General features: G+C 39.0%; 1 protein-coding gene and 1 pseudogene across 1 annotated transcript; one reads left to right on the top strand and one right to left on the bottom strand.

Moving 5' to 3' along the window:
• Positions 1 to 268: 268 nt before the first annotated feature.
• On the top strand, positions 269 to 1253 carry LOC124522980 (olfactory receptor-like protein OLF4; annotated as a pseudogene).
• Positions 1254 to 9732: 8479 nt separating this feature from the next.
• LOC124524805 (olfactory receptor-like protein OLF4) lies at positions 9733 to 10728 on the bottom strand. Its single transcript, XM_047097206.1, has one exon. The coding sequence runs from the start codon at positions 10684 to 10686 to the stop codon at positions 9733 to 9735; it is 954 nt and encodes a 317-aa protein (XP_046953162.1). The 5' UTR covers positions 10687 to 10728.
• Between the last annotated feature and the right edge of the window lie 4643 nt (positions 10729 to 15371).

The raw sequence follows: 15371 nt of genomic DNA, 5'->3' as shown, positions 1-15371 counted from the left end.
TTTCTTTAATTGCTCTGGCTAGAACTTCCAGTGTTGAGTAGAAGTTGTGAACGTGGGCATCCTTTCCTTGCTTCTGATCATACAGGAAAATGCTCACTGTATCACCCTTGAGCACGTGTTTGCTGTGGGGTTTTCATACAGGGCTTTATGTTGAGATAGTTTCCTTCTATTCCTAGATTTTAGTGTTTTTAACATGCTCCATTTACAAATGTAAAAATTAATTTCCTGACTGCAAAATATAAACAATGATGTATCTGCCAGATTAGCAATGCATGATCGTGTCATGCTTTTTTTCTCTTATTTTGATAGTCACATCGACTACATGGAACTAGGCAATGATACACGAAGTTCAAAATTTCTTCTTCTGGGATCTTTGGAGGAACCAGAATTGCAACCCTTCCTCTTTGGGCTGTTCCTGTCCATGTACCTGGTCACCATACTTGGGAATCTGCTCATCACCCTGGCTGTAAAGTCTGACTCCCACCTCCACACGCCCACGTACTTCTTCCTCGACCACCTGTCCTTCATAAACATCTATGTCGCCTTCACCACGGTCCCCCAGATGGGAATGTACAAACACAGAAAAGTCGTAAAAGTCATAACTTATGAAAGCTGTGTCATGCACATGTACTTTTTCATACTCTTTGTAGGTTTAGACAGCTTCCTCCTGACCGACGACTTATGACAGCTTTGTGGTCATCTGTCACCTGCTACACTACCCAGTCACCGTGAACCCCTGGCTCTGTGGACTGCTGGTTCTGGTGTCCTGGATCATGAACATCCTGCATTCCTTGATACAAACCTTAATGGTGTTGCAGCTGTCCTTCTGGACAGGCATGCAAATCCCCCACTTTTTCTGTGAGCTCAATCAGACGATCCAACTTGCCTGCTCTGACACCTTTCTTCATGACACGGTGATATATCTTGCAGCTGTGCTGTTGGGTGGTGCTCCCCTGGCTGGGGTCCTGTACTCTTATTCTAAGATAGTTTCCTCCATACGTGGGATCTCATCAGCTCTGGGCAACTATAAGGCATTTTCCACCTGTGCATCTCACCTCTCGGGTGTCTCCTTATTTTATTGTATGGGCCTGGGAGTGTACCTCAGCTCTGCTGCTACCCAGAGCTCCCACTCAAGTGCAATATCCTAAGTGATGTACACAGTGGTCATGCCCATGCTGAACCCCTTCATCTACAGCCTGAGGAACAGAGACAGAAAGGAGGCTCTAAATGTATTTTTCAGAGGGAAGCCATAGAAGGGCCATTTTCCCAGAAGTACCTGTGACTGCTGGCTCAAAGCTTAACAGCCAGAGATTGTGATCCTTTAATCGGATCATGGAAGAATTAATCCCTCTATTCATATCCTGGAATTTCAATTTTTCCAAAGTTCGACTGCTTTATTAAATTTAAATAAGTCCCTTTGTTTAACTTTATGCTCCTTCTGGTACCCAACAGTTTTTCCTTTTTTTGTTTTCTTACTTTCCAAAGTTAGTCCAACCTTGAATCAGAAACAGTTTGGAGATTCCCGTTTGCCTCACATAGTGATGAACTGTACCAGTTTTATGGAATAAACTATATTTGGCAACTGAGGCCATTTATATAATTTTACTGTAGAGGAAATTCTGTGACTGCCCATTCCTTTCTACATGACTACCTTGAATGCTTTTCCTGATAATGTAGACTTTAACATATTAGTTTGTTTTGTAGTTAGTCATGGGGTTTTAGGATCCTCATTAGGATCCTGTTCTCTCTCTTATCAGCTCAGCATCCACACTATCCCTGGCACAGAATAGTAAGGCAAAAATTCCTTATGAAAAACATGCTCTGCTCCAAGTGTAAAGTACAGAAAGACAAATTTGCATAAACCAAGTGACTAATATGGGGTTACTATCCGAGAAGACCTGAAAAAATGATGACATAAAATTTTCAATCATGCCGTATTTTATTGCACAAAATCTGTTTTAATGATGTATGTCTACTTATTGAGGTGTGAGATATTTGGTGTCCATGTTTAAAGGGTTTTATTAATTGGAGTGAAGAATTTAGTGGCAGATTTTATATTATTTAATTGGATGATTTTGTTGTTTCCACTTGAAAATTTCCAGTGTTGCCTACAAGTATTGTTTCCTCCATTGTCCTAAACTTAATATCTCATCTTTAAAAATGCTGTCATAAAAATTATAGTGTGAGTGAGTGAACCATATGTGTATTCTCTCTGGGATTAATTTCTTTACCTTTTTTATGCTCTAAACTCTCTTCAATCCTCATGATCAGAGGATGACGTGGACAGGAGCTTGAATTCCTGCCCAGTAATGCTCTGGGTATGGAGTCTTGTGACCAAGAGTCCCACAGATTATGCACACAAAAAACATATAGGTCTTTCCAATCTCTACCAGTTACCTAGAAGAGAACCTGAATGGTCACTTTTTAGTACATTGATCTGAAATACATGTGAATAACCAGGTCATATAACGCCGTCTTCAAATATCAGAACAAATGTGAAAAATAAAAAGCAGTAGATTATTCTTAATTGTCTCAGATTTTTTCATATTGGTTATTGTATCAGTAAGCTATTGGTGCGTAACAAGCCTTGCCAAAGGTAAATGATTTAAGATAATGCTTTCTAAATTTTTAAAAATTTATATTTTAATTAGTTAATATGTAGTGTGCTATTGGTTTTAGAAGAAGAATTTAGTGATTCATCACTTACACACAACACCCAGTGCTCATCACAACAAGTGTACTCCTTATTACCCATCACACATCTAGCCCATCACCCACCTACCACCCTCCATCAACCTACACTTTCTTCTCTATCATTAAAAGCATCTTGTGGCTTTTTTCCCACTCTTCTCTCCCCCCATATGTTCATCTATTTGGATTGTTACATTCCACGTATGAGTGAACTCATATGATATTTCTGTCTCTCTGATCGACTCATTTTGGTTCGCATAACACATTCTATCTCCAACGATCACATGGGAATCTATGTTTGGGAAGTCTTCCCCTCTCTGTTGGTCTCCTCATGAGGTTGTGGTCAGCTGTGGGTCTGCTGGAAGTGCTCTGTTAATCCTGGCTGCATTCTCACATCTGGGAACTTGCTGGTGATAGGCTAGGCTAGGTTGACCATCCTTAGAGCAACTTGGCTCTGCTCCACATGATTTCTCCTCCTACAGTAGGCTTGCTTGGACTTGTTTCAATGGCAGAGGCAGGGTTCCAAGAGAGCAGCAGAAACACGCCAAAGACCCTTGAGGCACGTTGTCATTTTTACCAGATAGTATTAGCCAAGGCAAATAAAATACTAAATTCAACCCAGATTCAAAGGTGGAGAAATGGGAGGAGCTTCCCAGTCACACTGCAAAGTACATGGATACAGGGATAAGTGGTATTTGGGGCCATGTCTGCAAAAGGTGTACCATATGTGTAATTTCAATTCAATAAAGTTGTATTGGTGCAGGGCAGAAAATCAACACACAGAACAATGTAGTTCAGTACAACATAGTGATTCAGCAATTCTACATGTTACTTGGTGCTCATCATGGTGAGTGGGTTCTTAAGGGTTGAATCTAAAGGGTTTGCTATATTCAGTTCATATCATCTATAAATCAAGACAATTTTACTTCTTTCTTTCCGATTCAGAATCCAATGAAGAAATGAGCAGAAGACATGAATAGACACTTTTCTAAGGAAAACATCAGGATGCATTTTTTTTTTATCTTGCCTGAATGCTTTAGCGAGGTGGACACCGTTGTGTTGCTGATGATCTCGGAAGAGGTTTTCTAACCTTTCCATGATTGAGTACAGTGTTATTGTGGGTTTGTCATATACAGCCTCTTTCTTTCATGTTGAGGTATGTTCCCCCTATATGCAGTTTGTTGAAGATTTTTTTTATAATCGTGAAAGGATGTTGTATTTTGTCAAAAGCTTTTTGCATGTATTGAGATGATATGATTATTATATTTCATTCTATTAATGCGGTGTATCACCTTTATTGATTTGCTTGTGCTGAACCATCCTCGTATGCCAGGGATAAATCCCACTTGATCATGGTGTATAATTCCTTTAATGTGTTGTTTGATTCAGTTTCCTGATATTTTTGAAAAATTTTGTGTGTGTGTTCAGCAGGGATACTGGTCTATATTTTTCTTTTTTTGTACTGACCTTTTCTACCTTTGGTATAGGGTAATGCCAGCCTTGGGAAATGAGTTTGAAAATGTGTCTTCCTCTCTAAGTTTCTGGAAGAGTTTGAGAAGACTTATCATTAATTCTTCTTTATATGATTAGTAGAACTCACCTGTGACGCTCTGTGATTCTGGGCTTTTTTTTTTTTTTTTTGCCGGAAGATTTTTGATTACCAATTTAATATCCCTACTTATTATTTGTCTCTTCACATTTACTATTTATTCCTGATTCTGTTGTTACATTGTACATTTCTAGGGATTTATCTATTTCTTGTAGGTTGCCCAATTTGTTGCTGTGAGATAGTTCATAATGGTCTCCCATGATTCTTTCTATTTCTGTGGTTTTGGTTGTAAAGCATCACCATTTGCTATTGATTTGATTTATTTGGGTCTTCTCCCTGCCCACCCCCCCCCCCCCTTTTTGGTCAAACTAAAGGCTTGTCAATTTTGCCTAGCTTTTCAAAAAATTGGCTCCTCATTTTATTAATCTTTTCTACTGGTTTTCTGGTCTATGTATCATATATGTCTGCTCTGGTATCTGTTATTTCTTTTCCTCCGCTGCTTTGGACTTAGTTGGCGCTTCTTTTCCTGGGTCTTTCAAAGATAAAGTTAGGTTATTTTCTTAAGGTCGTTTTTTTCTTAACGTAGGCACTTATTACTATAAACTTCCCTCTGAGAACTGCTTTTGTAACATCCCATAAGTTGTGATATGCTATGTTAATATTTTCATTTAAGATTTTAAATTTGCTTTTTGATTTGTTTCTTTCACACATGAGTCATTCACGAGTGCATGGTTTAATTCCCACGTATTTGTCAGCATCTCAGATATCTGTACTCTCACATCCACTGCAGCATGATTCACAATAGCCAAGACATGGAAACAGCCCAGCATCCGTTGACAGATGAATTAATAGTGATGACATCTATACAGTGGAATTCACCAATTAAAAAGGAAGACATGCTTTCCTTTGCTCAAAGATGGATGGACCCTGGGGGCATTATGCTAAGTAAAAGAATCAGACAGAGAAAGACAAATACTTTATGATCTCATTTATATGTGAGATATAAAAACCTGAACCATAGAAACAGAGAGTAGGTTGATGTTTTCCAGTGGCTAGGGTTTGGAGAAATGAGAAGGTGCTAGTGGAAGCCTAAAAACTGTCTGTTATAAGATGAATAAGTTCTGGGAACTTAATGTACAACGTGGTCATTATACTTAACTATATTGTGTTGTATATTTGAATGTTGCTGACAGAGTACATAGTAAATGTTCTTCCAACAAAAAGAAATGGTAACTATGTGAAGTGATGGATGTATTCACTAACCTATTGTGATGATTATTTCACAACATATAAATATGTGAAATCACCAAGTTGTATGCTTAAACTTCCATAATTTTATTTGTCAATGAAATTTCAATAGAGCTGGATAAACGAAGAAAATATGTTCCAATGTCTCTGTCTTTTGTTTGCATTTCCAATGTAACCTCCTCCCAATGGAACCCTCCCAATAAACAAACAAACAAACAAACAAACAGTACCAGGATGAAAACTTTTATGAGTATGTCAATGGGAAGGTCAATCAATAGAAAAACAGTATCTACAGAAGGATGCCATGAAAATAGCATCAGTGATACAATAGTTGCTAACTCCATTAATCAACGAGTTAGATACAGGGTCCCCAGTCTCTCTGAGGCAACTGGAAAGAAAACCTTGGTTCCTTTGTCCTTTTCTTTTACTAAGAATGTTGATCTATAGGCAAGTGGTGAGGAGGAAACTTACATTTGGAGGAAAGCTTGACCATCTGGAGTAGAATTTCCATAACTGATCATTAGACACCTAATTAATTCTCACTCTCTTGTCAGATCATTGCACTGCTGAAGGTGGAAGTGGAAATGAAACCTACTGAATTGAAATTAACAGCCATGGTAGAATGTTTGCAGAGATGGCCCCAAATGCCGGTCTTTCTCGGTAGCCATATCTTTGGCAATGTGCACAGTACCTTACATCAGGAGGTGGAGACTATTCTTCCACCTTTGATTCTGGATGGATTAGGATTTTTCATTTACTGCAGCCAGCATAATATGATAGAAGTGACAGTGGAACTTAAAGGCCTTGTGCATTTCTGCTGCTCTCTCTTGGAACTATGGCTCTGCAAAGTGAATAAAATGAGATGGCCTGCAGAGGAAGTGGGGACATATGGAGCACAGCCCAGTTGTCCAAGTCAAGACCACCCTGGATCAGCCACAGATAGCTAGCCTAGCCCCAATTATATTAGAATGCCCTGGAAAGATCAGCAGAGCCTCCCCAGCTGACACACAGCTGACTCAAGACCCTTGAGGAGATCAACAGAGATTAGAACAACTCAGCACCATACAATTTCACTGAATTCTAAAGACATTCTACTAAGCCATTTGCTTTCATGATGGTTTGCTATGCAGCAACATTCATGATCATTCTGTTATTCAAGTTTATTTTGGATAATTATTAAAAAATGATTCCTTTTCAGTTATCAGTAGAGGTTGGAAGGATTTGCTTTTGTGTGGAAAAAATATGGTGCCCTGGAATCACATAACTGAGCAGGAATTCAAGCTCTCTTGTGCCCTGCAAAGACACCTTGATTTTAGCCCAATGAGACTCATTTTTGGCATTGACCTCCAGACCTGAAAGAGTGGAAATTTGTTTCTTTTAAACCTTTAATGTGATAATTGTATAAAGCAGCAGTTGGAAATGACAAAGACATTCATCCAAAAAATTTTCTTTGAAGAAATAGAACCCAAGACTCTCAACTCATTTACGTAGCTTCCTTGAGTAAGGGCATTTTGTGTTGAAACCCTACTTGAGTAGAAGAAACAAAACCTGAAGTCAATTTGGAGATACTCAGCCTTATGAGTTGGTACACAGGATTTCTTCTTACATAAATGCAAATATGATACTGTTTCTGAGACCTCTGGGCATTAAGATAAGAAACATGATTCATTGTTAAAAATAAGGCCACCTGTTCTACTCTAATTTTTTTTGTCTAAATTTCTACATTCCTAGAATTCCAAGTTAAGGCAAACCTTCATTCTCTTCCTTTCTTTACCCTCAAGTTTCTCTCAAGCTTTCTTTCAACACAACATGTAGGTTATAATGAGTTACAATAAGGGTCATGAATTTCATGCATGTACATCTATGTATGTGAGTGAGTTTGTTTGAAAGAAAAATATACAAGTTAGAGATGGAGGGAGGCAAACCATAAGAGACTCTTAAAAACTGAGAATAAACTGAGGGTTGATGGAGGGTGGGAGGGAGGGGAAAGTGGGTGATGGGCATTGAGGAGGGCACCTGTTGGGATGAGCACTGGGTGGTGTATGGAAACCAATTTGACAATAAAGTTCAGATTTTAAAAAATAAAAGTATACATAAATACACATACATTTGCATGTACATTTGCATACACAACCCTTATTCTTGAACATTCTTTGGACTCAACAGTATTTCTACATGTCATCGTTCCTCAACACATCTCTTGAAGTTATGTTTATCTTCCACATTGCCTTCAGAAAAAAGCAACGGGTAGAGTGATCATATCCTAAAAATTGCATAACAAAGCAGTTAAAACTTACCGTGAGCCTTCTTGAGTACTATATAAATGGAATCATGCAGTATGTACCCATGATTTTTCAATGACTCTTTCAATTTAAAGTTGTATACTTTAAATATGTGCAGTTTGTCGCATGTAATAATGCTCCAATAAACTAATTAGAAATTAAAAATTCTAATGGTGCATGACTCAGGGTCAGATCTGGAGCACAGTGAGCTGAGTCACATCTAATGGGGTGGGAGATCTCTCTACGAGCTGTGAAAAAGCAAAGGTTCACATGTAAATATTAAAATAGTGGAGCTAAATTAAGACAAATCACATTCAATAAACTCACATTTTGTAGACTAGAAGATTAGCCCACATATAGAAAAGGAGTAAACTGACATAAGTCAGTTCAAGACAGAAGGACACTAGAACCACACACCTCAAGGACGAGCCTTTGAAACACAATGTAGAGATTCACACCTGACTATGGACTCATGAGGAGCCCAGCAGAGATCCGAACAACTTCCTACCCTACAATCCCATTCAATAATAAATATATGTAGTAAGCTATTTTATTTGAGGATGCTTTGGACACAGCAATAGCTAACTGATATAATAATCAAATTGGGCAGAAATGAGGCCATTTGTCATAATCTGATTCTTTTTATTCTAGGCGTTTGTAGGTAGCATAATTGAAGCATCAGGATTACTCTATTCTTCAAGTTTATTTCAGACAAATGTATTAAAAATGACTCCACTGAGCCCCTTTCAGGTAACACGGAAATTTTGGAAGGTCATGTATGTTTGCACAAAGCTTGTGACTCTGATTCACATACCTGGGCAGGAATCCACACTTGCTGGGGAGTCATCCAGCGATTAAGAAGGAGGAAGATGTAAAACAGACAATACGGATATTGTTTGTCTCCTCAGTGGTTTTGGCAAAATTTCGAATAGTGGGAGATATTTCATTTAGAGAAATGCTTAGAGAAACTTATAAATGCTACATTTATAAGTAGCACTGGACATTTTCAGAAACCAGAAAATAATTTAATAAAACCCAAAACATGCCACCAGCCTTTCATCTTAACGAATACACTTTACACACGAACCCTGATATTCCGTAATTCAATGAGCAGATAAAGTGCCTGAGAAGGAAATGTTTTGCATAGTGATAAATGCACGACTTAATATTTTGCGCCATCATACTTAAAGTCAAGTTTGACTTAAAAGGCCATAGTATATCAATCTATTTTTTCCATGTTTCTCTTTCTTTGTAGATTCCACTTGGAGACATGCATTTTATTATCTTTTTTTTTTTTTGCCAGTGACTATGGTAAGCATGATGGACACAAGTTGTGTGACAGAGCAGGTACCTAATGTGTAGGAAAAACACCCCATGATCAGCGATAACAACCAGTACATAAAAGTCTGCCTTATCAGGAAGAGCAGTCAATGTAGTGATATAGAAAGGAATGATGTTCAAAGGAGTGAAGTCTGGTGGTCTCAGATCTTTCTCTGTTTTAAACTTATATCAATAGCTGTGGTAGCCAAGACTAGACTTTCCATAGGACTAGTATAAGTCATGAATGGTTGTTTTGTTGTTGTTATTGTCATTGTTTCTGTTGTTGTTGTTTTTGGTCAAACAAAAGAAAAAATACTCCCTATGATACATTTCACATGAGAAGAAATTATTCTTAATATATCCATGTTGTCCTTTGAAAAATAGGTAAGAATTTCTGAATATTTTAATCCAAAGTAAGGAACAACCTTGGGAGAGGAAGAAAATGACAACGGGAAAATCTCTTGGATGTAAGAGATATCAGAAAGCTTAATAAAGTGAGTTAAATAAATTGTGCAGAGAGGGTGAAAGAAAAAAATAGAAATTCCAGGAAAAAATAGAAGAGGCATCTTTCACCTCCACAATCTGATGAAACAATCTCAACCTTTGGCTCAGACTCTGGGCCCTGCAATCACGGGAACTTCTTCAGCCCAGGACAATTGTCCCTTTTGTAGCTACCATCCCAGAGAATCTCATCAGAGCCTCCTTTATGTCTCTGTTCCTCAAGCTGTAGATGAAGGGGTTCAGCATGGGTGTGACCACCGTGTACATCACTGAGGCTGTGGCACTTGAGTGGGAGCTCTGGGTGACAGCAGAGCTGAGGTACACTCCTAGGCTTGTACAATAAAATAAGGAGACAACCGAGAGGTGAGACGCACAGGTGGAAAATGCTTTGTATTTGCCTCGAGCTGATGAGATTCCACATATGGAGGAAACTATTTTAGAGTAAGAGTAAAGTATTCCAATGAAGGGACCACCAGCCAGCAACATAGCTCCAAAATACAACACCATGTTATTGGGAAAGGTGTCCCGACAGGCAAGTTGGATCATCTGATTGAGTTCACAGAAAAAGTGGGGGATTTCCACCTCTGTACAGAAGGACAGCCGAAACGCCATTAAGGTTTGTAACAAGGAATACAGAACACTCATGATCCAGGACACCAGAACCAGGAGTCCACAGAGCCGGGGGTTCATGATGACCGTGTATTGCAGGGGGTGGCAGATGGCCACAAACCTGTCATAGGCCATCACACTCAGGAGAAAGTCATCCATCCCCGCAAAGGTTATGAAAAAGTATATCTGTGTGATGCAACCTGCATAGGTTATGACTTTGGTCTGGGTCTGGATGTTCCAGAGCATCTTTGGGACAGTGGTGGAGGTGAAGCAGATGTCTACAAAGGACAGGTTGGCCAGGAAGAAGTACATGGGCGTGTGGAGGTGGGAGTCAGAGCTGACGGCCAGGAGGATGAGCAGGTTCCCAAACACAGTGATCAGGTACATGGAGAGGAAAAGCCCAAATATGAGGGGCTGCAGTTCTGGTTCTTCTGAAAATCCCATAAGAAGAAATTCTGAAATTCCTGTATCATTTCCTGGGTCCATGTGGTGGAGGTGACTACCAGTAAAGGGGAAAATAACATGACTAATTTTCACATAAATCGCTTGGCTCACGTGGTTCAAATGCTACAATTTATATTCCCCAGTCAAGAAAGTAATTTCGATATTTTGTGAATGGATCTGAGTCCTTTGAGGGGATCCCTATTTCCTCTCTTACTAGGAATTTTCATCCCAACGTCAGACATTTTCCAATAGGCTAGGTTTTGTACATTTAAGGTTTTTTTTTTCAGTTTATTTATTTTTAAGAGAGAGAGACAATGTGCGCATGTCAAGAAGGGGCAGAGAGAAGGAGAGGCGGAACTCCAAGCAGCCTCCACGCTGTCAGTGCAGAGCCAGACGTGAGGCCCCAACCCACAAACCGCGAGCTCGTGATCTGAGCCGAGATCAAGAGTCAGAGGCCTAACTGACCGAGCCACCCAGGCGCCCTTGTACATTTTTAATAAGAAATCATTTAATGCATTTGAGGAGTGTATAGAGCGTCAATCGTGTTTTCAGCATTTCCAAGTCAGAAAGTAGAGGGTGCTGAACAGAAAAATTACCTACTATTCAGCGATGTGCATAGGATATATGCATACATAAAAATTAAATGATCTGGGGATGGAGATAGAGGTCATGAGGAAAATGAAGCAGGTACAGGAAGAGAGTGGTTGGGGTGTGATGTTGGGTGTTTAGTCAAGATTGGCTAAGAAGGTGACATTTGAACAGAGACCTGAAAGACTAGAGAAAACTGCCTGGAAACTGCCAGAGCGTCGGCTAAGGCACAGGCCTTGAGGAAGCGCTTTTTTCCCCCAGAAAATCAAGGCTCAGAAGGCAGCCAGTGTGTTAAGGACTAAAGGCAATGGCTGTGAATTTTGTAGAACCGTGTTGCCTCACAGCTGCCTAAGTTCGAGACACAGGGAGCTCCTCGTCCATACTATGTACCTCTTGCACTTTATTCATCTGGTTATTGTAGTGTCCTGTCCGTGGAACATCTCTTCCCAGTATGATCTATTGATTGAGTCTGGTCTGTGTATTATAGGGTCACCTTGGAATAGAGGAGCCCATGTACCCCTGCCTGGAGACCTGCTTTCACTGCACACACACACACACACACGCACACACACACACACTTTCACATACACGCAACACAATGCATCATATCCTCCTGGTGTGTTACTTCTCTGTCCTTCTCACGTCCCCCTGCCTGCCTCAACACACTGTTTAGGATATGAACGCAAACACATCACAATACCTTTCGCAGAAAGAAGGCAGAAATCGTACCCCGAAAGACCTATTCATAGCTTCCCAAGGACAAATAATCCCGGGGCTCCATTTTGGAATGGTCACTTTCTGACCTGTATGTAATGAAACAAAAAATTATGTGCGATGAGTACAGAGAGAGAAAATGAGGCTGGTGGCACCCAATCCTGGTCGTATCCCATTTGTCTCCAGCAAAAATGATGAAAGGACAAAAATAAGTTTGTCCAAAGGACAGAAGTAATGCTATCTTTATGGTGTGAAACATCTTACATATTGAACATCACAGGAGAATAGAACACTTCTCACAGTTTGGGCATTTTTATGCCCAGAGAGCAGAGAGAAGAAGACTTGATTTTCCTGTGTCTATTCTATCTTCATTTGACTGATCAGTTTTTATATGGCCCAATAGAGGATGAGGCAAGCCTGTTTAGCATTTTTCTTATGTGACATCTTTTTTCGTGTATTTGTTATTCTTACGCTTTGGGTTTAATCACTTTCTTCACAAGTCTGATGACCACAACTAGGGATGGTTTTGTTCCTTGTCCAACATGCAAAGACATCCCCAGACTCTATAAAACCCTACACACCCCATGACAATCTCTTCTCTTACTCTGAATAATCTGCATGTGACTTATCCGAGGACATTATTTCTCACTCACATTTATTGCGTTGCACTCCTGTCTGTCATCGTGATGTGATTACCAAAGGAGCAGGAACTTCTCTTCATCTTCTTCTTTACAAAAGTATGTGCATGTATATGCACTTACATGGAAACGAAGTCAAGAACATGAGACATTATGAAATACAAAGAGTGATAGAGGAAATAAAACCAGGTTAAAGAGAGCGGTTTCAGTACAACTGTATTAAACAAAATTCAATGGAGTTTTGAGATCTAACTGAAACATGATCTACAGGACCAGTAAGTCAACAAAATCAACCCAGATGAATCATAAAATTCCCCAAGACCTGGAAATAAAAGAGCATAACATATAAAGTTCTGAGAAATTTCTGGTACTAGCAGATGCACTTTTCGTATTGGTTGAATGAATCAGGAATTAGGTCTTATTATATATGCACTTTTAACGTGACAAAGCTGAATTTAAATGTGGTTAAAAGACCGGACTGTTGAGTGAAAGCTGGCACAAAGGCTTTCTACGTGGAAGGAAGAGTGGTGCTTCCTTATTTCACACATCTCACAAAAAAATCCAAAAGAGTAAACCCTCAGTGTAAGAGTAACCACTGCATTTTAGACGCACATCTAGGAAACTACATGTAAAAAAAATCTACAGGTGGACAAACCATCATAATTAAGGCAAAAAAACAAACTCAGAAACAAGAAGATAAATACATTTCAATGAATAAAATTTAAAACTATTTTATGGCCCAAAATACCTAACTAAAAATCAATAGAGAAGTGTGATTTACAACAGGTATTTGAAATGCTGATCATTATAGATAAATAGGCATATAATATGTGGACATATAATAATGACAGACAAATGAACATAGTGATCAAATATATGAATCTTTACTGGAGCTCACTAATAGTTTAAAAAATCAACAAGAAATCTCTTTCACACCCATTTCCCTGAGAAATCACTCAAAGGGCTGTCACATTGAGTGGGGTCGGAAATTTTAACCAATTAACAAAGGGGCACTTTCTAATTTTGCTGTCATAATTGTGAAGCGTTATAACATCTTCGGAGGCTGTGAAGACAATTACAAATATTAAAAATACAGATCCTCTTGGGGCACACAGCTGGCTCAGTTGGTAGAGCACACAACTCTTGAGCTTGGGGTTTGAAGTTCAAGTCCCATGTTGGGTGTAGAGATTTTTGAAAAAAAAAATGTTTAAACAAAAATACAGATATTTTTTAACTCAGGATTTCTCAGTCTCTACTGTATGGACATTCCCAGCCAGATCCTTCCCTGTGGGGTGTGTCCTATATATTGTAGGATTAGAACATCCCTGGCCTCCACGCACCCCTCTCCAGTGTGACAGCCAAAAATGTCTTTGAACATTGCTCAATATCCTCTGGGGGACAAAATCACTTTTGGGTGAGAAACATAGTATTAAGTATTTAAAAATATTTTGAAGCATTGATATAATAGTAATTTAATGAGGAAAATATGAAAGACTATGAAAGGTGTAAATGGCACAGCCACACCATGATGAGTCATACTGGCCTTGAAATAATAAATCAGGGGCACCTGGCTGGCTCAGTAGGTAGAGAGTGAGACTCTTGATCTTGAAGTTGTGAGTTCAAGCCCCATATTGGGTGTAGATATTGCTTAAAAATAAAATCTTTAAAAGAAAAAGAACTAATGAATCAGCATTATACTACTTGACTAGAGGGACATAGGTAAGGTACTACTGTGTTAGAAGGACGGGCAGAGAAAAGCTAGAAAGAACGATGGTGTCGGAACATAAAGAGTGCTTCCAATATGCATTGCTGTCTTTCTATACATTTGAATTGAAAGTGTGTGAATATGTATGTGTGCGTAACAGAAAAATTTTAAAAGCAATGAAGACTTTTAAGAAAGAGAAACAGCGAAAATGCACTTGGGTTAGGCAGAGTGGATCAAAAACCACCGCATGAAACAAAATTGAAGGAAGAACCAAAGCAACTTCTGAATAAAAAGATTTAAAAGAATAATAATTTAATGATAGTTTCGTGGGTCCAAATCTAATTTAGATTGCTAGGGATTCAGGAATAAAAGAATATGAAAAAGTCTTTTCATGTGGAGAGAAAGTGATATCTAAGCTTTTAATTTCACGTCACATAAAGATAGATGGACCAGCTATGCTTATGGAAGATAACGGTTGATTCTTTTTTTTTTTTTAATTTTTTTTAACATTTATTTATTTATTTTTGAGAGACAGAGAGACAGAGCACAAGCCAGGGATGGGCAGAGAGGAAAGGAGACACACAATCTGAAGCAGGCTCCAGGCTCTGAGCCATCAGCACAGAGCCCAACACGGGGCTCGAACTCACAAACAGCGAGATCATAACCTGAGCCAAAGTTGGAAGCTTAACCGACTGAGCCCCCCAGGCACCCCAAAGATAAAGGTGATTCTTAGTGAAACATAAAAAAGAATGCCTTACAAGTGTTGGAATCCTGATTGTAGAAATAGATCCGATAATAAAAGGCCAAAAGGAACAAACGAGGAATACAGAGAAGTGAAAATTAGTTGGAAATATGTAGAAAGGGTGATTTATGAGCACTAAGTAGCAGAAGGACATTGAATTTAATTTTGTGGACAGTAGGGTCTTCACAAGGGAAGAATATTAAGGTGACAGATCAATTCTTTCAGATCAATTCTTTCAGGAAAATATAAATAAATAAAAATAAAAAAAGCTGTGGAGGGAGTATGACTACGTCATAGACTACCACACAAAATTTACACACTCTCATACATTGTGCACAAA

Source organism: Lynx rufus, unplaced genomic scaffold (assembly GCF_022079265.1).
Source record: "Lynx rufus isolate CCGP_SWC_20201006 ecotype Redwood Valley unplaced genomic scaffold, mLynRuf1.p SCAF_4, whole genome shotgun sequence".
NCBI classification, from domain to species: Eukaryota; Metazoa; Chordata; class Mammalia; order Carnivora; family Felidae; genus Lynx; species Lynx rufus.
Note: the sequence above shows the minus strand (reverse complement) of the source record. Positions and strands in the feature narration are given on the sequence as shown.

Coding starts and splice junctions, on each gene's coding strand:
- LOC124524805 (XM_047097206.1), bottom strand. CDS start 10,686: ATGGACCCAGGAAATGATACAGGAATTTCAGAATTTCTTCTTATGGGA.